General features: G+C 45.8%; 1 protein-coding gene and 1 long non-coding RNA gene across 2 annotated transcripts in view; one reads left to right on the forward strand and one right to left on the reverse strand.

Moving 5' to 3' along the window:
• LOC119181659 (glutamate receptor ionotropic, NMDA 1) overlaps positions 1-25,581 on the forward strand; it is a 229,980-nt gene extending 204,399 nt beyond the window's left edge. Inside the window, exons 12-13 of the mRNA XM_075874662.1 lie at positions 10,506-10,627; positions 12,189-25,581. Of these exons, the coding sequence (XP_075730777.1) occupies positions 10,506-10,627; positions 12,189-12,565 (499 nt within the window). The 3' untranslated portion in view covers positions 12,566-25,581. The remainder of the gene's footprint in view (positions 1-10,505; positions 10,628-12,188) is intronic.
• Positions 2,338-4,860, reverse strand: LOC142774751 (uncharacterized). The gene is made up of 4 exons (XR_012886530.1): positions 4,735-4,860; positions 3,895-3,999; positions 3,726-3,839; positions 2,338-3,431 (listed from the first exon to the last, which is right to left on the reverse strand). It is a non-coding gene; the product is annotated as an uncharacterized LOC142774751 (long non-coding RNA).
• Positions 25,582-26,405: the final 824 nt, after the last annotated feature.

The following is a 26,405-nucleotide window of genomic DNA, read 5'->3' on the forward strand; positions in this document are numbered from 1 at the left end:
ATATAAAAAGCACAATATGACAGAGGTAGACAACAAATGCATCTCGCCTTACAAATAAGTTGTAACAAATATTGTAACAAATACAGAGAGAACACAGGCAACGCACACATCGCTAGAGTTGGCAGAAGCCGAGAAGCTGGTGAAGTATGACACACTGGGCCAGTGGGTAAGTAAGGATCTATGGCAAAAACACAGCGCACAATGCTGATGAAGAAGGAAGAAGTGACATATACACAGCAATGAAGTCGCGAATCACGCCTGGGGTTAACCGAAATAATGCATAGAAAAAAAGAGCGCACAGAAACCACACGACACCATATAGCAGAAAGGTAAAGGTGCAGTGTGCTGGCTGTGCTTAAGAACAGCTAGCCAAAAATTAAAAAAGGAAACTTGATGCCTTCTTGTCCTCAGAAAGGTAGGGCTTTGCAGCTTGCTCACTACGTGAAAGACAAACTTTATGCTACAACACTGGCAGGTTTTGTAGCTCTTCTTATGCGTCGCCTTCATCAAAAACTTAAGATCTCAAGTGATTTGCGTCTCGGTGTTGCTGGGACGCTTGCGAGCTAAAATAGATTGTAGTCACCACTTATCCAGAATTGTGGACCTTAATTGGTGCTACGAGAGCGGTATTACAGGGCTAATAAATAGCAGAAGGAAACCACTTTGGCTCATTATTTTTCACAATGGCTCTACATCGTACGTTATCACTCACAAGCTATATAAAAATGAAATGGCAGCGTCCGCAGCCCCATCAAACGCTACAAGTTTGGGTATTCTTTTGAAAATTTTGATGGGCGAGATGAGGAGTTTGATGAGAAGCTAAAATACGAAAAGCGTGATAACGTGAACCGTGCCCACTTCATACTGTGTTCCTTACCCGCTCGAAGACATTTCAACAAGCGGTTTTGTTATCGATATATTACTTGAGCTGGAGAGATAAAGCATACACAGTGACCAAGCGACCCACAGTAAAGTGTACAGTTCGCCCGCATTCGCTACAAAAATACAGACAGGATACCCTACACTCTTTTTAAGGTTATGCAAATCACTTCGAGCGAATACACAGTGTTCCTACTCCTCATAGCGGGTAACCAAAACAATGTATGCAACGAAGGAGTGGTTAGTTCAGATGAACTGAATATAAGAATATAAGACCATGATGAAGTCTGCTGTAACGAAGTAATAACATAACAAAGCTATTGCAGGATTCGGCTCAACTCGAATACTTAAGTGTAAACCCGCCGCTAATTGCTAACCTTTGAACTTGTCAAGCTGTATGCCTGAGATTGAAGACTGGAACCTAACCCTATCTAAGTTTCGGTTCACAAAACGCACATGCCAACATGAACGAACCCGGCAAAACATTTTCAGAAACTTCGCGCGACACCCAGCAGAGCAGAAATGAAAATCTCCAACACTTGACAGATGGTGATACAGAACATCGCACACTTTCAGGTTATGTGCAGTGGCCTCAATTATGGCAAGAAAGTGAGATTCAAGTTGTTGTACGTATGCAAAAGCTGCTTCTGATGGCACAGTGAGATTCCCAAAAAGTTTGCTGGGGACGTGGTATGCTTTGAGCATTGTGAAATACTGGTGGGTACCCTTAGGCGTCTCACTGTCGTCTTTCAGTAACTGTGGGCAACTGCAACCGTCACATGCATTCCGAAGGAAGTGTTTGATGAGAAAACCAGCTACATAATATGCAGCGGAGTCATCGATAATATGGGAGTGAATGTTGGTCGCAAGATCAGAGAGATCGTCTGGAGTGGCAAAATCGTCAGGCTGTGGCTGTGCACACTCCTCATTATCTAAATGAGACGCACTGGTGAAGGAGAATGGCGAGAGCAGCTCCTGGACGAGGTCACATTCATCATCCTCGACATTTCCGTATTCTCACAGCTTGAAGAGTTTTCTTATGCAGATGTGCTTCAGGCCACAAATAAATTGTGCTACATTGGGGTTGGTGTTTCAACCCTGTTATAGCCTAATGTTGCCAAATATGTTCTCCGGAGGATCCTGTTGAAGCCTGCGTGTTAACAGGTATTCGAAATTGTAACTTTTGGAGAGGTCGTCCCATAGTTGACAAATTGCCTGAATTGTAATTTGCCAACCTACGATGGTTTGTGGTTGACGTCTGCCAACAAACTGCCATGATGCAGTCCAGGGAAGCTGGCCTCGGTGCAAGTCAATCAGCTCTGAATCATTTTTCATGATTGCATGCCGCAGCTTTTACGAAGTTCTTTTTTTACTCGAGCTGTTGAAGGCATCGAAAATCCTGTCCATACGATCACAAAATTGAGCTGTAGTGATGGCCGAGGCAGGCAGCACCTTCGAATACACCATTGCCATGATAGCAATGGAAACTGTTGCACTGAGGACCTGAGTTGCTCTTCTGACCTTCATATTAGAAAAAGGTTTCTGATGAACGTGCCGTTCAGTCAACTTTGGAGCCAATCGCAACCGCAACTCATGTGATGATTGGTTAAGGCTTACAATGTGCGACCAGTTAACGATGTCATCCCCAATGTATAACTTGTGTGCTTGTACATTATTTCGCGTTGTTTTAATTGAATGCGGAACATCAAAAACGTAATACACCCGCTTACCATTAACTTCAAAAAAAGGCTTTGCTACAGTCACTCTTAGTCGGTTAGCGAGACCTACATTAGAATTGCCCTGGTCACAAATGACTGCTTTCACTGCGATATTAATGCTCCTAAGCTCCAAAATGAGTGACACCAGCAAGGTATGCATACCAGATGATGGTGTTGATGTGTGCCCTATAGTAAAAGCAACTGGTTGAACCCACTTTCTCGAAACACCAACAAGAAGAAAAACCAGTGCTTGATCAGCGATGGTTGAAGTGCGATGTGTGCCATCATCTGTAAAACCCTGGACAACGTCTTTTGCAGCATCATTCTTTTTGAGTGCTATTTGAGTGCAATTCTTTTTGAGTGCTATTTCGTCGAAAACTAAAGTGCACACTCGGTCCCGTTCATTCCAAGCTTGAGTATTTGTTGCAATGGAAGAAAGAATTCCTGGAAATATGCCTGGAGTCATCTTTACATCAGCTAGCCACCTCCTTAATGAACGCCGGGAGGGCAAAGAAAAATATGGAGCCAGAAATCGGTATGCTCGCGGACCTCGGAAGTTTAAGTGAAGAGCGAATTTCTTGAACCACACGGGAAACCGCTTGCCCTTGCGTTTGGGCCTCAAGCGAACATGTGCAGGAAGAAGTTTAAAAACCTCCTCGGTGACGTGCGGTCGGATAACTCCAAGGGCCTTTGAAGTCGATGACGGTGCTTGGTGAGGCTGTCTCCGCAGTCTTTTGATAGTTTTCCGCTGTGCTGCTACTTTGGCTTGTAGATGTTTAATGGTTTGCTTGTACTTCATTGATGGAGACATTGTCGCTGGCATACAGGAACGCACTGCAATAAACAAAAAAATGGATGTAAAAGCGAAGAACAACTAATCCCATACGAGCACTTTCCTCGCTCTTTCAGACCCAAGGTGCACAACTTTCTGCGGTGCAAAGTTTTCGATTCCACTACCTAAAAACAAACCATTCACAATGTTGACAGTGCACAAAAAATGAAAATCACTGAGAGCCCACCCTTACACTTTGTAAGTGCACACGTAATGTCCTTTTGAGGATAGTTTCCTCAGAATGTCCTTAACATAAAATAGCACATTAAAAACAGCTGCAATAAAAGCATAGTCACCATTTTCTCTAGGGCACTCAGGTGTGGAGCTGTTGGCGGAGACGTCTTCTGGAGGGTCTTGTGAAGCTTGTTCAGTGCCTCGGACAGTGCTGTCGGAACAATCTTGCGAGCAGCCTGCGGAAGTCTCTATATCAATCCACTCTTGTGTTGAAGTGAACATACAACTTACCGGTCACACAAGTTCCTTTTGTGACAGCTGAACGACTGGTTATGGTTTTCTCCGGCAAGACGAAGTCAGCAGAAGTTCTTTCACCAGCTACAAGGGAGCTGCCACCTGCAGAGGTTTGGTCAACAGTCAGTTTGGGTAAAAAAAAATTGCCCGCAGCTTCCCTCGGGGGAACACTGAGGAGGATGCGGACCATATAATTGGTTAACGGGGTGTTAAAGTGCGACTTACTTGGGTCGATGGCTAAATTGGTTAACGTGGTTGTGAAATGGGGTGTTAAATTGTGACTTACTTGGGTCGATGGCTAAATTGGTTAACGGGGTTGTAGGAGGGGGTGTTAAATGAGTGAACACGTACACACGTATGCGAAAGGGCGGCGCTGGTCGAAGGGACGTCGATCATTGTGTTTGTGGATTCGTTGGAATTCATTTCACCGCGACCTTGGACGTCGACGCGCCGTACAAACCAACCGACGAGCGGCAACTGAGCGAGCGAGCGCCGACCTTGAGTATATATACAGCACGACGGCGCATGCACTGTCAGCTGTTGAATGTTCTCGAAGCGCGACGCCACATGAGCGTCCACTGGAGAATCAGGAGAATTGTAGATGTCGAACGCGGTGTGTAGAGGAGGAAGGGTGCACATATGGTGGAGGAGTGAAGCGCGCGCGGTGTGTAGAGGAGGAAGGGATGCACAGATGGTGGAAGAGTGGGCGACGGCGCGACGGCGCATGCGCGCGCGTCAGCTGTCGAATGTTCGAGAAGCGGTGCGGACGGCGCACTACAAGGCGCGAGTATAAGATGCTCCGCATCTAAAAAAAAGCAATCGCGACACTGAACGCACCCTGCTCATCGGGGCACCTCAATGTGTAGGAGCCGCTTTTTGAAGCCTCTACCGCAGGTCCTGAAGAAATGAAATTACGACAATGTGTCAGTAAGAGGCTTAAAATAACACAAACTGAACCTCATCCGCACCTTGCAGTGCAGCTTCTGCAGCCATGTTACAGTCACTACTTGAAGCGACGCTCTGAGAACCTGCATATATGTGCAGTTGGTACTAGTTACAAAGCTTGTAGCATGGGAAAACTTAAACAGCTCTTTGAAACGCATAAATTGGTCGAACGTGGAAGAAAAGAGAAGGCACCAACTAGGAAACAAGTAATTTGTGATTTTTGGAATAATCAACAGTGCCAGCTTTCACTGATGAAAGGTATACGTACATGTACACTCGGGCTTGAAGATAACGTGAAATAGCCCTTTAAAGTCTTTCAAAACAAGTTGCGCAGGTCAAGCGCATCAAAAAACGACAGAAATGTAAAGCTGCTGTTAGGAAGGTAATAGCCCACAATTCACAAAATTTAAGACTTTCCAAGTGTTACTTCTATAGTGAGGTTTCTCCATCGGCTACAAAGACCTTCGCGGTTAACTGTCGCCACTGATTCAATACAAGTGACTGCTATTGCACATATTTGAGTTTCAGTCAATCTCTTACATGGTGCAGCTGGTTGCACACTGGGAACAGCCATTCTTGTAAGCCTTGTGTGCCCAGGGTCCATGGAACTTTGAGCAGTAAAATGGTCGCTACAAACCCTGTACGTTGCGTACAATAGGCTGGCCGGCTTACTAAGGAGATCATCGCGTCCAGCATACTGCATCCATGATTTCATCCTGCATTGGCAATGAACTATCAGCTGAAAGGGGAAGGGCTTGAATAGTGATTTTTTATTGTTACCATGACTGATCAAGTACGAACAGTAAGCCTAAAGACGTGCAAACTATACAAAAGCTTTAACACACCTGCCGTCCGTGGTATGCTTAAAACTCGTCCCAGGCTTCTTGTGGGTTCTGCCATTGTTGAAGCACCACGATACACAGCAGTAGCTGCCGTAGCTTGGACCGCCGGACGGCATGGCATCAGCGCGGTCTGAAAATGTTAGTAAGTGGATGCTTCGCTGTCAAATTACGAAAAAGATATGTGCACGTCATAAGTGTACCAGCAAACCCCTTTGAATGATTAGTTAATCGATGCACAATACAAAACCAGTGATACATCTCTGACCCATAAAACTCTGACTTACAAAGATAGACATCAAGACCACGTACAAAGATCTTCAGAAGTTTCCAGGCCGCTATCCCTTGTATTGCAATGGTATCGTGGCCTGGGAACTTTAGAACACCTTCATGCGTACGCAGTATCAGCAGTAAATTGGGAATAAAAATCGTAGTTGAAATTTGTGCGGTAAAATTATATTGGAAACGTCAAAAAATTTGTGGGCAGCTTGCACTAGTGGCACAAGGCTAGCGAAGAAACGAAGATGATGGCCACTTGGCTAGTCCAGATTTGCCTCCGGCACACCAAGAATTATTCGTGTTCCGAGCCTTCGGGAAACGCGTCGTGAAGCATGCGAGGCCCAGCGAGAGAGAGAGATAGACTTTATTAATTTCCGGCAGATTGCTGGGATGGGCTCCCACCTAGGGGCTAACGGAGAGACCGTGTCTTCCGGCAGCTTCCTTGGCCTGCTGGATCGCCCAAAGTTGTTTGTCCAGGCCCGAACTGAGCAGCACAGTCCGCCAACGCGCCCGAAGGTTTTCATTGGAGGCCGCGACCCCAGAATTTCTGACTAATGCTGGACATTCCCATAGGATAAGGTCGAGAGTGGCTGTGGTGGTACAGTACTGGCACAGATTAGAACTATAGACGTCAGGATATATGTGGTGCATGATGACAGGGTTCGTGTATGTGCGTGTTTGTAGCTGTCGCCACTGAACGGACTGGGCCCGATTTAGCTTGGAGTAAGGCGGAGGGTACTCCCGCCTTTGCAGTTGATAGTGTTGAATTATGTCATTAAATTTAGTGAGCCGATCGTCCCATTCCCACACCGGCCCAGAAAGGTCCGTTTGGGTGGCCGCTTCGTCTGACGTGACTCGGAACGTAAGACCTCGAGCCACGTTGTGCGCCACTTCATTCGGATTGGCCTCCACGTTACCTAGTGGTGTGTGGGCAGGGAACCACAAGATGTATACGAACGAACGCTTCTCAATATTTTGCACACCGAGCCTATGACCTAGCTGCCAGGCTATGCTCAGCGCACAGACGCTCGCGTCCGTGGCAGACGCACCACGCGTCGCCTCGGCTTGACGCCGTGCCGCCTTTGCTATACTGCATACGTTGCACAATGTTCCCGTCTAGCCGCCGCATAGAGCCGCAAACTTTTTTTTAGTGAACCTCCCCGTCCTTACAAGCTTCAGAAAAAGGTTACAACTGCGTGAATGAGACAACACGTAAGAAACAAACTCGCACACACGAAGCGCAACGTGTGTGTGTGCATCTTCCTATGATTGTTGCATGGTGTCTTATTCTCTTATTAGCGCAGGTGTAACCGTTTTGTGAAAAAATGACCCAACAAGCCCAACAACATGTCATTCAACAAGCTTCACTTGAAAATGTGCCTCACCTGTTATCTCACGCACTAAAACGCTGACGCAGCCGACGTTGACGAAAGCGACGAAAGCTTCCCGCTGTCAGTCATGCATGGGCTTGTCGGTGGGTGGATGGTGTTTATGACATTACGGCTAAAGAAAAATAATCGCGGAAGGTGTGTTGAATAAATTGTTTTTATGTATAAAGAACATACCAGACTTGGGCGTATAAATAGTATTTTTTAAAAACAATTCTGTTGCATTGATTATAACTGTTTTTTTTTGCGCTTGCGCCCTCTGACGTTTGGTGAGAGGACTAGTTCGTTACGTAGTCGTGACGCACTTCCTGAGGGCGGGTTTCGCGGAGTGTCCTCTCTTGTCTTTTCCTTTCTCTATGCGTCGGCATCATCTCATGAAATACCTCTCTCCATCTGTTGGCTAGAAGCCGCGGGTAGGCGCGCTGCGCACGCTAGTGCGCCGCCGTTTAGCCCAGGCGTGGTCCCGCGGCGCCGGCATGTGGACAGCGCGCTGCTGCTTGCCGCGCGGTCGCGCCAAAAGGCGGGACGCCGCCGGGGCTTGCTTCCCGCTAGTGTGCGCGTACCTTTCCCGGCCGTCGCCGGCGTTGCGGGTTAGCGAAGCCGATCGCGTTCGCGAATGGCAACGTCGTGCCTGGAACACACGCGAGGCGCGAGCCAGAGAAGCCTAGCGCAAGCGTATGCAGTGGAAGACCAACGACACCGATGAGGTGCGAGTCAAGAACGCCGATCGCGTTCGAGAATAGAGACCGCGTGCGGAGAACACCGGCGAGACACGAGGCGAGGGAGCCAAGCGCAAGCGTATTCAACGCGTCCCTTCTCCAGCGTCTGCGTTTCAAACAAACGCTTACTCCAGTCAATGCCTCCTAGAAAAATTATACCTGGACCGTGAACCCCGAACGCGCCACCCTACCTTCGGCTTTTACACTCCTCCTCCAGTACGAAGGTGAACGCCTTTGGCGGTTGCCCCCTGCAAGCACAGCAATGCTTTCACAGTTGCCTCCGAGCAGCTGTGATGTCACGTGACAGAGCAGTGCGGTAATATCACGTTACTGAGCAGTACGGAGGCGGGCGGTTCCACGTGGCGGACGGTCGCAACACGTAGCAGGAGGCATGACCTCCGAAATTTTGTGTTGGGAGGAAGCTCCCAATTGAAGAGAGAGCGACGTTCCAGGCCACGGCCGGACTCGACTCCTTCTCCGGCGCTCCCCTTACGGCCTTCGCATTGGGGTGTTTTGCTGCCTGCCGCCGCAAGTTCGGGGTGGCGCTGCTAGACCACTGTTGCTCCGCCGCCTCCAAGCGCGTTCACGGGTGCATTGTGCGCGCCACAGCGCTATGGCCATCATAACAGCGCTGAGTACGAGGAACAGAACCAACTGCGGCGCCTGAATTCTTGAAGATGAACGTTTTATTCACACAATACAGCTCGGTCGTTGCATGTGATGAGGTTAAAATGGTATAGTCGACCTCTGAGAGCACCGCTTACCCAGTCGCAAGCATTCCGGCAGCTTTCCCGGATTTTCGCACACGCGCGTTGTCACAAGCAACAGTAATTCATTACAGCGCACAAAATTCAGAGAGAAAAAGCAATATTTATTTTGTCGTAAGGTGGACTAGAACTTAAATAAAAAACAATTTCTGTGCGAGGTGAGCACAAATACCGTTTTCTTTCAAACCCACGCTAGCAATACAAATTAACACAAACACAAATGCATGGTACAAATAAAGCGAACCTCCATGACATACTCATCACAGTTTGAAATATTTTCTAGACGGCTTGTGCACATACGCAAGTGGTTTTTCATTTCTATCGCTCACCATCTTGGCTTAGTTAACGAGAAGAAGTCTGATGAATTTGTCCGCAATTAAACGAGCTGTGCGCCTTGCGTGGCTGCTGTCTACACCCTCTGGGCAGAGGAGGACCGGTGATTGTTCGAGGTGTGGGGTAACCAGAAGTTGCAGCACTTCATGCACTTTTGTACGGGGAAGTTTGCTAGCAGCTTTTTCAAAAAAAGTAACAATGTTGTCCAACAGTATCAAAAACATACGGTTTGGGTAGTTGAGTGCACTTTTTTTCTGGCTGTGCAACAGAACATACAAAGGATCAGCTTTGTTCGTAGTGGTCAGCATCGTAACACAAGCATCACACTCAAACTCACTGACGAGCTTCACGATGTATTCACTCCCCGTAGGTAGACGGCTATGACTCCGCTTTCCGTTTTGTCAGCTGTCGAGGAGCCGAGGTGGCCGAGAGGCCACGCGCTGCAGGTTCTTTACGCGGCCTCTTCGTAGCCGGGACCATATACGAAGGATACTGATCGAAGACCGTGGGCACGGCTCCTGGACGCAGTTTCCGGATACGATATCCGGGAACATAGTCATTTTCCGTGAAGTGTTTGCTGCACACTACAGTCGATGCGGACTTGTAATTGATGACGAGGTTTTCAGGTGAAACATTTTTCCTCCACTTCGAACACAGTTCCTCATCGCTTGGAAATTGGTGGTACGACACACCCGGTGTCTTCCCTTGCTGTGACTTACACAGAGGCACGCAACAATAAACCATGGCTACGCTAGTGCAGTTAGCGTGCCTGAGCGTGTCTGATGCATTGTTTACCCGAGGTCATCGAACGCAGTCAAGAAAAGTCGCAGTCGGTGACGCGGGGAGCCGGCGGAGCTTACAGTGAGGTGGTGTTGCCCTCGTGCGGTTAGCCGTCGCACTACGCGTCAGAAAAAATATATGCGCGGCGCCGGTATTGAGAAGGCCGTAAGGAGCGTGCGGAAAAAGCGTCGAGTCCGGCCGTGTCCAGGCATAGTTCTTCTAGGAGGCGTTGCTCCAGTAAACGCTACACCAAGTTTCGCTTCAAACCGTTCTTCCAGCAACCGCGTAGACGCCCTTTACGGGTCAAGGCCGTGAGCACCACTGCTGCTTCGCATCTCATCGGGGTTCCCTTCGCGTACATGGTCCATAGTTTTCTTTCTTGTGACAATTACCCTCATACACCGGTGAAACTAATGGCAAGTCAGCAAAGAATAACTATTCTGCCTAAATTATTTCATTGTTTAACTGAATCCCTTTAAGCGGGCACGCTGACGTTTGTAATCTTTCACGATGTGCTATGTATTGTCTGCGATTGACCTTGCGCAAATGTTGGCGCAGTGTTCAACAGCAACAGTCGGAACGAGACGCCGACGAAGCCGAGTCACCAACGAGCCGTCAAGATGACGGCCCTCTCAGCGCTGCATCCAGTAGCGGGCCCCTTTTGGTCCGGGAGCATAGAGGTGAGTTCAGTGACACTTGTCTTGCGAAGCTTCGATTATACAGTCTAACAAAAAAATTGTTTATGAAGTTCGGAGCCATGCCTTGCCACGCCTAGGACTCTCTATCAAGTGACACTTCCACTCCTTTTTAGATCATTATACCATTGTCGGAGAGTCGATAGAACAAAAAAGCTAACATGTCTCTTTAAATTTACATTCAAATCAGAACTCACCGTAAAAACTAACACATAATTTTTGTTTTTTTCTTCGTAGGCTCGTATTTTTTTATGCTTGACCTTGTGCCACTGCATAGTGACAAATTGAACAAATGTTTTTGAACTATACACTCGAATTTTGTAACACCTGAACCCTCAAAAGAGTAACAAATATATCGTAGTCTGTTACAGAAATATTAGGGCCTACAATGTGAGCAGAGGGGCGTTTTTTTTAAAGCACACTCTTCAGGCACAACTTATAGTATAAAGCAAGAAGATTACAACATGAAGTCATCAATTTTGGTCGTAATTTTATGCATGCGAACAATTTAGTCCACTCCGTCAGCAACGCAAAATATAAAAGGGTTCAAGGAAGAAAGAGAATGAATGAATGACTCAGTCAATGATTGAATGAACGAACGCATGAATGAATGAATGAATGAATGAATGAATAAATGATTATTGAATGAATGAATGAACTTCAAGATTGTACTGACGAGCCTTTCGAGGCGTTTCTGAGCACAGTCACAAAAGTTGTGTTGGCCGCGCTCAATGTTACAAAGAATATAGGTCACTTCAATAGGAATGAAGAGAAGCTCGTGACTGAAACGTCGGCCCCAGTGACATTCCTTATCGCACTATTTCTAATGTTAGCAGAAACAGCGTATACTAACTGGAAATATTACATTTGAAGTACGATGTACTAGCCAAAGTGAGTAATTACGTGTTCATGCTGCTGTCCCACTGATGGCAGCAGATGTGTATATCTTATAGGGGCACGTCACTGGTTATAATCGAAATGATCCCGCCGACGTATGCTAGCCGGCCTTCACTACACTGTGACAACTAGCTATGGCCACCGAGAGCATGATAAGATCTTTCACAAGTCTCACCACTAGCGATGAGCACTGGATTCGTGATCACAGGTTCTACAAGACATTGCTTCGCTTCATAAACAACGCCGAAAGCACCGAACACTAATACTGAACAAAAGTGAACAGCTTGCGGTGTGTGACACAGGCAACTGCGGGAAACGTCACTTCTGGGCTAGCCCTCGGCAAGTAAATGTTGAATGGTTCTTGCTGTTTTTGCCTCCGAGTTCTCTATCAGGTTTGCGCCCGATAACTTGTCTTGAGCTTTCACAGAGAACGCGGTGTCGGTGTTCTCTCTTACACATACACACATACTATTAATTACACTTTAAGCTTAAGATGATGCCACATTAAAGAAATTGGTCTCAATGAAAAAAGTTTTTAACACATGGTACAGAGGCTACCGAGAGCATTGGTCGTAGCATGGTCTTGCCGAATCGTCACTTGAAGAGCAGACTCGGACATCACGATTTTTAAGTTACCAACATTTTTCAGGCTCCCCATCAACGAGTAGCGGCAGTCCTGCCTCCCGTCCCAGCTCACCGCGCCTTCGGGGCGCGGGCGCACTCCTAAGCGTCAGCCTCGAGACGCTCGTCGCCCCTCGCGTGCCGGTGCGTCGGCGGCGAGCCAAGTCCCTGGGCGACCTCTCCCAAATGCGGCCGCCCTGGGAGCCTCGACGAGTCACTCTGGCCGCATCTGGGCCGCTGGACGACGTCTGTCTACAGGGCCTCTCCCGTGAGCAACTCGTCCGGCGCTGGCGTGACTCCGAGCGCCGCCTGCTCAACCTGCTGCGCGAGGCGGTCCGCGAAAAGCAGGCGCTGGAGCGGAAGCTGGCCTTCCTGCACAACGCCCTTCGCAGGAAGCCGCCCTGATGATGGGACGAGGAGCCGCTCAGCTAGCGGCGGCTCTTCCTTGGCATCTAGTCCCCGTGCTTACGTGCTCTTTGAAGGCCACCCCTCAAGCGAAGTGGCAGGCAGGGGCTTTCGGCAATTGGACCCCGTGATGGCCGGGAGGCCCGCGATGGTGCAGCACCACCTACGTTTTGTGCGCTCGTTCCTTTTGCTTGCTTTTGGGCGGCGCGCTTAGCGCCATGAAGATCGCTATGCATTTGACTGTCACTTGCTCCGTCAACGGTGCGAATTGAGGTAGGGTGGGGCTACTGTCGAAGCGTTTGGCGATTAGCGCCGTCGGCGTACTAGTGCAAACGCACAGCCCCCTCCGTCGCTTCACGGGACCGTCCCTGATTCGCGTTCATGCGTTTGAATCGTACGTCGCTGTCCATGTGACAGTTTAGCCGAAAAGCTGCTTGCCTATTCTTGCAGTCATGTGGTAGTCTCTGCACGAGGCTACAATTTGTTGCGATAGTGCGCTGCAGGCGTTTTCAACGGCAGATCGCTGTCCGAGATCTGCACGTGAGAGGCTTTTAGTGTTAGCAGCATCTCACTTTAGCAACCTTTTAAGCAACGTGAGTCTTTTTCTCCGCAGCTTTTGTCAATTGCGGTGCTTTGAGACGAACCTCTCGTCGTTTTCTGCAAGACACCCATGACTGCGCTGGGTGCCGATGTCGACCATCTCTCTCTATCTCACTCACACTGCAGCACTTGATGAGCGTACAACCGCGGGCTCTTTATCCTCGTAAGTGTCGTCATCGCTATCTTTCAGCTCGCTGAAGCCATTACTGTAATCTCAGCTACTACTACTGCTAACTACTCTCGGCTCCTCCGCCCTTGCTCGTCCACGCGTGGCGTGGACACGTATGTTCAGGTAATACTCTTGGTCTCACTCTGTACTCTGAGTATCACCCGCTCCTTTGCAATTAAGGAGGGTGGAGGAGACCGATGGTGCTATGAAGGCCGCGCTTAATTGTTGCGGTTCTCGTCTTAATAGTAGCCGTATCCGGCGTCAGTGTTTGAAGGCCTTCCCTGCTGGACGGGTGTTCGTAAAGTCAGTGTACCGGATGACCATATGCGAACCATGAGCACATGGCATGGCCTATGGCACTCGACATGGCATGACCCATGTGCTCAAGGCTAAAGGATTTCTTTCTATACTACCAGGTCGTCTGAGAACAAGCTGCGCTTGGCACCCCTATCAGCAGTTATGAAAGCTGTTCACTCGTGTCAGTTAGTATTCAAAAGGCACTCGTATGGTCAGCCAAATTTCTCAAGTTTAGCGTGTTCGTTAAGAGTTTCGCGTAGGAATAATCTGACTGGTATTAGGGCAACTTATACTAAATCGCGAGTATAGCACTTCTGGCTGAAACGACATCGTTGCGTGGTTCAAAATCTGCGGAATTCGTAACTGCTAATTACAATGATAATGCAGCAAATGAAATCTACACTTCTCTGAAAAGGACTCTCATAAGCAGCCTATATCTCATAGAGCGCAGCACGCCTCTGTGTAAAAAAGCATTAAGAAATTTATGAAATTCAAATCTATGTTAAAAGAGAGTGAAGTCTATAAAATAAGTTTTGTGTGCTAGGACAAGTACGTGTATGAAGTAATCTCCCTTAAAAAGTAACCTCTTTTTGACTCCTTGATAGTAAAGAACGTTGTGGTAGGCCCAGCACATCTACCATCATGGTCACACACTTAAAGGTAAATACTAAGTGTGGGGCTATGTTATCGATTCGGACTCTATACGAAACATGACCGCGACGACTAATAGCGCTTCGAGTATTCATAATATTGATAACGCAGTCAAAAGTTGTAGTCTGCGCTGCTTGGGCATTGCTCTTCGATAGCCAGGGTTGCCTCGACAACCGAAACTAACATTCGGAAGTGAAGCGTCTTCGAGTCTGTGCTTCAGAATTGCCAAACATCCGCCGTTAAGACACATACTAATGCCCTGTATTCGTCTTTCTGCTTTTTGCTTCTTTAGCATCAAATGAATTTTTTTTCAAAGCTTTGCTAACGCGGAGTATTGTAAGTACCACTCACGCGAAAGGCTCCCACGCGATTTACTTTCGCGATTTGAGGAGCCTCCTCCCTTTTTCTTTTTCCTGTGCAGCCCCCTGCCTTTTTGGTTGGGAGGGTTGCATAGCTCTGAATGGTCCAGCACCAGAATATAACCAGATCACCAGAATATAAGCCTCTGAGATTGAAAGAAGTTCAGAGACCCCACCACAGTATTTCACAATTTTCCCGCAATGGGAAAGGAGCATGCAACGAGAAAAAAAGGCGAGCTATCCAGTCATCTATTGACATCTTTTCATCAATACGACTACCTTAAACTGAGATGTCACACGGACATGATGCGTCCAGCAGGAAAGGCTTTTTGTTTGTGGCGCCGACTCGTGACCCCGAACTACACCCAGTCTCACCCCGGGACCAAACTGTGGCATTCACATCCTTAGAACACTCGATGCCACGACGCTTCGCGTAATCCAGTTGTATCGCATGGATGAAGGGCGGCACGATTGAAGTTGTTTAGCCGAGGGGTCGTAGTTCAGCTTGTTTGTGATACACACCGGTTCCGTGTAGAGTGAGGGAAAGGCAGAACAAAAACAGGGATAATCTCCAGTTGGCTGCCTGAAATGGCAAATTCGGGTATACAAAAATGAAAGGGCAGCAAAGGATTTGTAACGGTACCTCTAATTAATCAAAGTGGCATTGTGCAAAAACGACACAACAACATTGCATGTGAACAGGTACGACGTTGCCAACAAACTAGGAAACATGGGTTGCCAGGTTGCTGGCTTGTAACCGGAGAGTTCAGTTTGTTCACCTGATTTCTTGCTATCTTGGCGACGACGTTTACTGCTTGCACTGCACTTTTTAACATATCCTCTCCGTTTACCTAGCAATCCGACTGTCTTCATTTACACAATAAGTCATGGACACGGTCCAGAAAACGCTATATACGGAATATGGTAAAGTTGCCGCAACTTATTTCTGTATTTTTCTCTCGCTGTATACTTCTTTGATTACCTTCATCTCTCTGTCCTTGTTTTTCTTTCTGCCTCTCGTTCTCTGTTTAGGTCTACGCTATGAATTACTCGCTCCCCGCAACATCACATATGCCCTCCCCACCTTCCCATCGGCCGTGCTCAGCAACACTTCCATTATTATAACAAAACACTACAACGAAACAACAAAACGAAATATACAGCTCGAAAGTAAAAGCCACTGCGAGACGGTTCCCTTATGTGGCACGTGGTATTGGGCTCCAAATGAAACGAAAAAGGAAGATTCGCATCAAAGTTTATCATATACGAGGACTCTTTAGGAGCATCAGCATCAATTTTACTATCGATGGTGCCATACCAAGCTCGTTAGTGACATATCCTTCCCCAATTGAAGCAAGAAACTCGCTCAGAACAGACAGAAAGCCGCGGTGCATTCAAATGATAATCTGATGTTGAAGCTTACTGTGTGGATTCGTGGAACACCTCCCGTCGGCCCTGACTTCAACGCGCCCGCAATGTCGTCGAATATAAAAGAAGCTGCCTCCATTCGAATGGGCAAGAGTTGGGATGGTTCTATGTTCAATGTACCGAACCAGCGTCTCTTTCTTGGCGCCATGTTCAGCCCTTGTTCATTGTTAACGTAGTCGTCCTCCTCAGGTCTATCGTGTAGGACTCGATGCAAAGGTTTAGAGAAGTGCCGGATTTCATCCCCGTATCGAATGGCCTGCCGATACTGTACATTCTATTTACTATAGAGTACCACTTGTTACCGAATGTTGACTCGTATTTTACGCAAGGTCCACGGCATCGACGCCGAATGCTCGTTTTGTGAGGAGCTTTTGAGAGGATGCTTCTCGACGGTGTTATGGTTATCGCCAATTTTTTCCCTCTTGGAGCGAATGTGAAGACAGAAAGCGGGCGACTGCCTTTTTCTCGCAAAGAGAACATGTATTTGTTTGTAGGCACCACGTCGTTATGTGGACCAGAGGATCAATGTCTAGTACAGCTAGCTTTTGTCCTAATGCTCGAACACTCAGAAACTCCCAGAGAACCACAGATGTTCTGCATGATTGCTCCTCGAAAGTCATTAAATTCACGCTTGAGTACAAACGCTGTCATTGTAAGCTTGCTCCGCCAGGCTTCCGTGCTTTCATATCAAAGCCCGGCAAATTAAGTTCCTGGGAAAGTCCCGTTTACAACTCGGTATTCCCACAGGTGATATTGGAAGTAAGGCTTCTCATTCCTCCTCAAAGATTGTCCAGTTTACCCAGTCAACCTGTCTGCTCTCTCTGGGCATAAGTCCTGTTCTCGTTGTTCTAACTCGCGCCATAACACCAATCAGTGTAGGTAAAATTCGAGGCCGTGGGCAACAGGAGACATCTTATAAGTGAGTTGCACCGAGAAGATTTTGTGTTTCTCAAAGCGACACAAATAGGGCGCTGCTCATCTTTTTACACTTTCGTCCTGATGACCTGCCATCTTATTGGTACTTCAAATGCAGCATTCATTCCTGGAAAGCATTTGCCTTCGTCTTTCCTTCAGAAAGGACGTGGCCTAGTTCCCCTTCCGGATAAAATGAATACGCAAAGCGAACAGTGCACTATTCTGAGATCACTGCTAATGACTACATAGGCCTACGCTGCTGGATCTGTTCGATTACCAAAACCATCCGGGATATGTCCTTAAAGATGCTCGAAAAGCAAGGATATTGAGCGTGCTGATCTCATATCAAAGTTTAGGTAGAAGGAAACGAATTTAGTGCTTCAGTCTGCTAATATTTATATGGTGATGTTGATTTTAACGTCGCATTTGCTCATGACGCCGAAAGCAGCTTGCAGATACATAAGTGGTTGTCTGGGACGTTATGTAGCACGCACGTTTTGCCAGCTAATGCGCTTTGTTGGTTAATTTTATGCGCTGTAGACGTGAGTGTGATAGCCAGGGCGTATGCATTTTTGATGCCGATAAAAAAAAGTTACGTGATGTGCACGTACAAAAAAGAAGAACACTCTTTCGACGAACGCGAGCAAATGATGCTCGTGTACACAGTCTGGACAAGTGCCGCCAGTTGTGAGTTGTCGAGATTGGACAAATCAAAATATGTTAGAAAATGCTGCTTCCTAACAAGTGAACTTTTTTCTCTGTGCGTATGCGCTCCTGGTCGATGTTTGTGGCAATGCTGCATGGTTTCTCATGCGAAGTGTATCTCAGTGTAGAAACATTCTGCGCAATTTGCATTGATACGCCATTTAACATACACCCGTGGAATTTTACCTTCGTTAAAAAATTTAGAAACGAACATATTGCACCAAAGTAAGGCGTGTTCTTTCGTTGTTCCTTTTTGAAGGGCGTAATGTGATCATTATTCCAGCTTGAGCGCTTATGTGAAGATTCGTACCACTTTTGGCAAACCTTCGCTCTTTCACCTCGCGAATAATGATCTGACTCGTGATTCTTCGTTCGCGTTTTGTTTATTATTCGCTTCTCTTTACTGGCGTATCGTGCGGGAAAAGTTTCTTCCCTGCGTAAATTGGCAAAACGCTATAGTATGCGTATTGTTGTACTACTTGAGGGAACGCCACTTTTGCAAGTCTCATCTTATATCCTCGAGGTTCCGAAATAGGTTGAATTTTCATTAGTCATGGTGAAAAATTGTGAATTTAAAACTTGGTTGTTAACAAAAAATACAATTACACCACTGAAAGTGTGCATTTGCAGACTTCAGTCTTTGAAACAGTTGATTGAGAAATGGTCCGCAACCACAGTCACAGTTTACTGGACACGTCGACGACAATCTTGACTGCTGTCCTAGGTGTGAGTTGAAACTTTGAAACCTCTTGCATGATTTAGGAAAAATCAACTTCTACTGAAAATTGAGTTAGCTAGCTCAATTAGCTAGTTACCTCTTCAATGAAGCTATGAAATGTTCGCGTTTAAGTTGTTGTCTTATAATTCAGTTCCCTCTATCTCCTCGAAAGAAACTCTCTTTAAGGAACATGATGGGTTTTAATAATTGGTGTAACCGTTTTGCACTTTCTGATGCCATTTCATGGACCACACGTCACTGATGTTGACGTCATTGAGTTATGGAAAACTAAGCATGAGAAACCTTGTGCTGCCTGTAGTTGGGGATGTGAGAGGGCTTTATATGAGAGCAGTTGATGGGAGTCGCGTCAGAGGCTGTAGTATTTTGTGACTTTTCGTACACCTATACCAGAACTCACATACATATATATCTATAACTATCTTTACATATATAAACTATACGCAATCTATATATATATAGACGCGTATACACAAGATACACTTTAAAGGATGTTACCTAGCAACACTTGTTAAAAAAAACAAGCAATATGGTTGTGTTGGTGTGAGGGCAGCCGGCACACTTGCGTCCACTGTTTCGCAGATCAAATCATTACGGTGGAATTTATTGTTCTGAATAATTATGAAAACTATGGTTATCAATTTCCATCTCATACCTATAATGCTACGGTTTTTGTTAAACAAACGACGCCCGTATTTGGTAACAGGAGCTGGGGGACACCACAGTCATTCAACTTTCACAGGACATTTTTATTCCGCAGTTGCTCGTAAAAGTGGCACAACAACTCTACTTTAAGCCTTCCTTGAATATGATGCAATGTAGAGGTTTGTCCTGCAGCAGTGGAATACGGTCTTCATATGTTCATAAGCATGGCGATCTATTAAGTACCTCTGTTTCAGACAAGTTCAGCGCTGCTTGAATTACCTACTCAACATTTAGCAAACAGCAGCTTCGTCGGATATCTTTTGAGATATTACATCAATGAGATGCGAAAACCCTTGCGAATATAAAAGCTCTTATAAGCAATTGAACAAAGAAAGTGAACACTCTGAGCAAGTACTGATGCCTTTGCAAATGTTTTGGCATAGAGGTGGCTCAGTTAGGACTTTCGGGAGAACTACAAGAAGAGCTTTAATGACTCGCATCTCAGAATCTCCAGTGCAGGTCACATGTATTTTCGGTTGTCTTGTCTTAGCCACAGTACTCCGCTACGTCCTGGGTATGGAAGACCAGTCAGTCAGCAGTGACCGGCATGCCCTGTGTGTGAGACAGAGAATATACATATATACATATATGTATATACAAATATGTATTGGGAAAGTCAATAACTGGGCCAACAACACACATGAACGCCAAAACCAACTGCTCCACGAAGTTTACTATGCACTTTCTAAGAATCTTTTCCTTGCTAGCCTGTGCACAATATGCCTGCACGGCGGAGCGTTCATTTTGCGACGCAGCACTGGTGCTTGCTTCATAGGCTGATATGTAAAGTGTGATGGGCGTTCGATCGCAGCTATGCAGGGGCGCTTCGCGAGTATGCGGATTCCACCTGTGATGGGTTGCTAGCAAAAGATCGCTTCAGTTTTTTTGTCTTCTCAAATAATAAATTACTGTGAGCCAGGCGTTTGGGTAAAACAGTTCGTATTGAACAAGGAAACTTGTATCGCTTTCAAGGCTTAAGATGCATCTGCTAGGTCACGAATGAAGACTCATTTCATAGATCTCTGGAAATACCGAGGCTCGTGATAACGAACACTATCCTCATTTCTCAACTACAGAAGGTTGCTTAATAGTATTCGAAAAAAAAAGCATGAGCTGAAGTGAAACACTCGATCCAAGTATGAGTCTTAGTTGTGCACCTTGTCTGTGTACATACGGCTAACGATCAAAATTAAAGGACACGTAATTTCTGCTTTTCAGCTACGCAAATGTCAAAATACCGGTACATATGAGTTGCCTATAGCGTTTTGTTTGAGAGCCCATGCTGTTGAACACAAAACACCCATGCGGTTGCGATCTTTACAGGACATCCCTTAAAAATCAGAGATAACTAAATCAAGAATGATTGGTCGACGAAGCATGCGGCTAATGTTTAGACAGATGTGATTGCACACTTGTAAGCATAGTTTCTAGGCTATCGCACTGGCACCTAGCTTGGTTGTTTTTCATTTTAACGTTATTCACAAGACCACCGTAATTGTCTGGTGCTAGATCACGGTAATTTTGTTTCAGTACAATACGCTCGCGTGCTAACTGAATCCCTGTTGGTTGTGCTAACAACTTTCACTACCTAGTTAAACGGTCCCAATTTCTGCCAAGAAAGGTTTAAAAATAGTGGTACATTATTAGCTTTAAGTGCAGCATGGGGTCGCTAATATATCTGGAAACTGCTTTGCATTTAGTTTTTTGTTATAAAGAACATAAAGTATTGTGTATTTTTGTGAAGTGCTGTCAGTGCTCCAATCACCGAATTCACAAACACTGTTTTCTAGATCAGTACTTTACAAGTAAATACCGTAGCGCGAAAGCTAATACCTTCCTACTTCAAGCGTATTTGGACAATAAACAATCAGTATTACACGGAGTTCTCCAACGGGTATTCATATGGAAGAAACCGATGAATGCATTCGCGTAGTCATCACTGATTGATCCGTATGTATCAGTACACTGTGAATCATAATTTATAATCCTCAAAATTATTTGTCTTTTTTGAAGACTCTTCTATATTCAAGGTCCTAGTCATCTGACTGGAGGCTGCATTCTTCCTTTTCTCGCGTTTTTTGGAGACTTCGCTGTACACCTTAAACTTTTGTGCCCTCCTCCCCAGACTTACGTGGGGCACCAGTATCAAGTTCCAGTTTTTCTTGTCCCGATAGAGTGATCGATTACGATTGTTTATACTAGTTTCATCGCTGCTACTAGCTACTTCATAGAACTGATTGTCCGTATGTGTTTACCTCAGCAAACACCTTACGCGTTAGTTTCTTGCACACGTTGAGCCAGCTACTTGAACTGCATGTTTTTTTAAGTGCGACCAAGTGTTTACACTCTGCAATACATCGCAATTATTGGCGTTCAGCTCCTGTTTCTTTGACACCAGCTCAAGCAGTGTCGTTACGCGTTATTCGTACCTTAAAGCCTCGTAATGTAGCCTGTCGCGCAATTGTGTGAGCTTGTCCTAACAGTGATGCTCTGTGACGGAATTGATCCCGAACGTGGGACCCGTGTATTTTGTCATGTTTGTTTCTTTCGTCTATTTTGTTTGTTGTTAACCTCCCTATTATTCACTAAAATTCCCAGCATAGCTGCTCAATTCAACTGTGTTGGAAGTTGGATAGACCGTTCGTAGCTTTCTTTTTAATTCTTAGAAAAATCTGCATTTACATTGAACTTTCGTGTGACATTCGAAAATTTTAATGTCGAACGAATACCATTGCGTACTACCTGCGATATTTAGCTTTACGGACGGGCAACAGGAGTAACAGTACAAACATTGCGAAATTTCTGCCTCGTGTTGGAAGGTGTCAAAAAAATATTCCCTAAGTATACTTCTTGGAACTTCTTGCGCCGAGTCTCCTACCTTGGCGAGTCCACATTTCAGTTTAGGCAGTTCCCGCAAGTTTAATTTGTGATGGCGTACATTCTGCGAGCAAGAAAAAAATTTAAAAAAAACTCGTACTTGCAGTGCATTTGGACACTTGCGGCCCCTAATGTTTCGGTTATGACTTTTTTTTAGTGTCGAAACCTTACAAACATTGGCAGCAACCGTTGTGCACTTGATACAGACGTGATAACAGACTCAATGGACAGGTTTAGTGAGAAATGTTCTAACGAATAGTGAGATGCTCATTTTCGGCTTCTATTCGAGCCATGGCAAATGACCGCTTGCCATGCTTCTGGGAGGTTGTGGTTGCTCTTTTTTTTTTTTTGCTCATACCTAGATAGCGCGTGACGCAAACACCTGTAGGAAGTTCGGACGTCTTGCACAGTAAACTAAATGTACTTTTTGTCCTTCCATAAAAGTAAACACTTTTATCCCAGAAATGTTGTGGCAGATGCACCCGATAAGTAGTCGTGCTGTTTTTCTACGCTGGCCCACCTTAATCTCAGGAACAGTGCGTGTGCGTGGAAGTGCTAAAGCGTCCCCTGAACTCATAACTGTTACGCCATCTTTGCGCGCGTCACGAATGAGAAAAAAGAAAGAGAGAAAGAAGGTGTTTCATAGACGGCTTTTTAGAACTCTTCACCGTAGTGCTTTCGGAGACGTTTTTTCCTGGTGGGCTCTGAACAAGTCGGCCAGCTCTTTAGTGCAGCAAAGGCGCATCGCATGACCCAGCTCTAGTCTAGTCATGGTCTTACTGCCACCCAAGTTATCAAAATGGCCTCCACGCGTGTTACTCTAGGAGTCGCCTTGACCGTAAGCGACGCTTTTTTCTACACCGCACCTGAGGTGCGCAATCAGCAATTCCAGTTTGAGGTCATACGTATGGTTCTATATTTTGGTTGTTCAGTGACAGAACCGCCTTGGTAGGCATACAGTCGCACTATCAGGAAAATGTTTGGGATAATGCAGGCATTGCTCAAGCTGTCCCTTGTTACCTTGTCATTTCGGTGTAAGCGCAATTTCGGACACAACTTAGTGACCCCAAGGTGCAGTACGCCATTGTTCCCGGTTTTACGGGGAGTATGAAAGCCCGTGACAAATACTCCTCACTTAACTCGACTCGAAAACTACATGCTTAGTATTAAAGTGTACTTTTCAGTATTAAATTGTACATGCTTAGTATTAAATTGTACTTTTCATTGTCACCAGCAAACCTTCTACACTGAATTTTAAGCGAAAAAGGCTGCATTCCAATCACATTGACAACACAGTGTTTCTTCCCACTTCGCGTTGTACTTGCCACAAGGCGACCAGACCAGGTATAATGGTATGCGGTGTGCCGTGCTCTGTAGCGCTGCTTACGCCGTTGCTTTTTACGCTGCGGCAACCACTATTTTAGAGAAAGAACAGCGAATTAACGTGCTGCACAGAAAAAGGTTTCAAAAAGAAGCACACAAACACACACACGAAGAATTGCCATTTCACTGGTCAAGACTTGGGGCTTGGTGGGCCCTGTACAGACTACAGTGCTGACGCCAGTGCTGGCCAATGTTGGGCCAACGTTGGAACAACGTTGGCGCGTGTATTTATTCCTTGAAGGGGCAGTGTTCGTGCTCGCTTTTAACGAGCGTTGCTAGCAGTTGCAAACACGATAGTTGTATCCAAACTTTTGTGATGCTACGACACCAACTGAATTTTTGCTCTCGGTTGTATTTATGTCTAAAACAAAAACAGAAAAGCTTTGCCCATGGCCCAATTAATGGCACAGTGGTATTCATTGTGATGAGTGTTTTCCTTACCTTTTAGTTCTGTTAACGTCACTTGAAGTAACATTGTTGGGCTCTGAGCTATTCAGCATTCATTCCAAGTTCTATGACTAGTTTTGAGACCTGAAGCGTGGACATGTACACAGGCCTGCGAAATAAGAAGCCTTTTGTCACTGTTATCAGCTGCTCGGCTATCGTCTGACGGTGTTGACGTTCCAATCATTCGGACAAGAAGACTGTGATGTATCTCGTCTTCTAAGCTGTCTTGCCACTTTATATGTACTCCTGCACTGTTTTGACCTTTATTGTAATAGTGTTTGTTGATGCCTTCGCAAACGTTGTGACGCAAACTTTAAAATGCTACGCAGCCACTCCAGCGGCAAATGTTTGCTGGGCGCTTGCAATAATAATGTTTCTAGAATTGTTCAGCGAACGCCACGCGTCAGCTGCTTGTGTCGCGGTTTGTCGTGTAATTCACAACCGAGCACCTAAGTTCCCTTTCGCTCCCAGTTTGAAGAGGAACAAAAAATAGGTAATGTCTTATACTCCTAATGCTGTGACTTTGTTAATAATCAATTGTCAATAGTGTAGCGAATGTGTTTCCGCTTCTAGCGCCCTCGAAACATTACTGCGGCACTAGACATATGGGATGAGTGTAAACAGAAGCTGAGCTTGGGTATACAGAAATACACCCTTCTGAAAGGCTCATTAATTGTGCTAGTAAACACAAACAAAAGACGAAAAAAAAGACAGGGCACGCAGCTATTACGCCTTTATACTTAATGTTACCCAACTAGCTAGATTTGGTAATCTACAAGTGCACGGTGAAGACGTCTAGCTTAGGTAAACCTTACTGCCTGGGATTGAATGGAACGAGTTCTAAGCCGCATCTTGCCTTCAAACGTATATCTGTTCTGAATTGAAGCGCTGCAAGGAAGCGCCGAATCAGTCTTGCTAGGTGCATGACCATCCGAGTCACGGATATGTTTGTTTGGAAAAGCACCATTGGGCACGTATAATCAGTTAAGGTAAAATAAGATCGTGTAACGTGTACTTATTTTCTTCAGCGTTGCAATTATTCACGCTCATAGGTTTGATATTAAAAAAATACAGCTCGGGAAGATTACTTTGGCTGTAATGTGGAACAGATACTTCAACACCTAATTAGCATAGATGTTTTTATCGTCGATTTTGAGCTCTTTGACCCTAGCTGAATTTTGGCGCTTCCAGGAACGCTCCGCGCTCTTTTCAACCACTTTTAGATTGAGCAGTTTTCTAGAGCTAATGTATTTTCCATGCTCCGCTTTCCCGCAGGTGAACGAATGAGTACTGTGAGCGGGTATTTTCTTAGCTTGTAGAAATCTGTTATGGGGCGATGAACAAAAAAGCCTGTATATAACTACGATGACCGTTTCTTTGTTTCTTGCTGGTGTCGAGCGCCTATTTGAAGCGTTTTCCTCCTTCGTCACTCATTTGTGCACTTGATGAATAACTGCACCCGGTCATCGATATTGGCTATCTACTTTTCTCACTGTATTATGTGCTGTTTAGGGTGATAGTGCTTGTAGATGTTTTTTCGGGAGCGAAGGTCCAGTGTTGGTCCAGCATTGACCAGGTGTTGGTTGAGGCGCAATTACTCAGCCAGCGTAGAAGAAGGATGGTGTTTTTTCTACTTGGTAACAAAAGCACTGACCGCATGTACATAGTTTCGACGCATAGTCGAGCCTAGGCTGCCACTTGTTCGAAGTTGTTGATGCTGAAATAAATTTATTGACAAACCTCAGGCCGTGGTTTTTTTCTGTCTTTTTCACCACTGTATATACCGGCCGCGCGCCGTGACCCTGCGAGTAGACACACGGTGTGAAAACCTGTAGAATGAAAACGCGAAGTCTGCACCAATTAGGGTTGTCACGCCTAGCCTGACAATCCTTCCACCATCATTGAGCGGAAGCCACCAACATCAGCGCCCCAGCCTACCGATACACAGTTATCTCTTGGTCGAGCGAAGTGGTAGTCACCAACGATGTGCTTAGCGACGTAAGCGAATCAGTGCTTTACTTCGCTAAATCTGAACTTTGTTAAACTGAAATTACACAGTATATACAAGGTATAGTCGCCAAGAGTTTTTGCTGTCTGCGGTTTTTTTTCGTGGGGAGTTTAGGAGAAGAATACCAGGGTAAAAGACATAACTTCAACAACGCGAAAGAAATAAAAGCAATGTTCTTAAACCTAAGATTTTGGAGACCGCGGGTTCATGATTCGCTTGCGCAGAACGTGCAAGAAATACTTGACCAATGCGCTGAGGTAAGTTAAGGTAAGCGTTAAAAAAACGCGTTCGACGTAGCCATGCGACGCAGCGGAAGTATGAATTCACTCCTTCGTTCTTTCTCCGGCGCATTGCAGACGGTTGGTTATTAAATTACAGATGTTGTATTCAAATGAGGAACTTTCACGAGGTTTTCGTTGTGAAAAGCAAATTCCTTCGTTATATTGAAGTTTGAATGCAATTCGGTTTCTTAGTGGCCATTTAAAACAGGGAAGTGTGCATTATTCCTCCAAACTACAAAAATAGGATGGAGAAACGAAGTTCGGGAAAGTTTCGAAATT

Source organism: Rhipicephalus microplus, chromosome 10 (assembly GCF_043290135.1).
Source record: "Rhipicephalus microplus isolate Deutch F79 chromosome 10, USDA_Rmic, whole genome shotgun sequence".
NCBI lineage: Eukaryota > Metazoa > Arthropoda > Arachnida > Ixodida > Ixodidae > Rhipicephalus > Rhipicephalus microplus.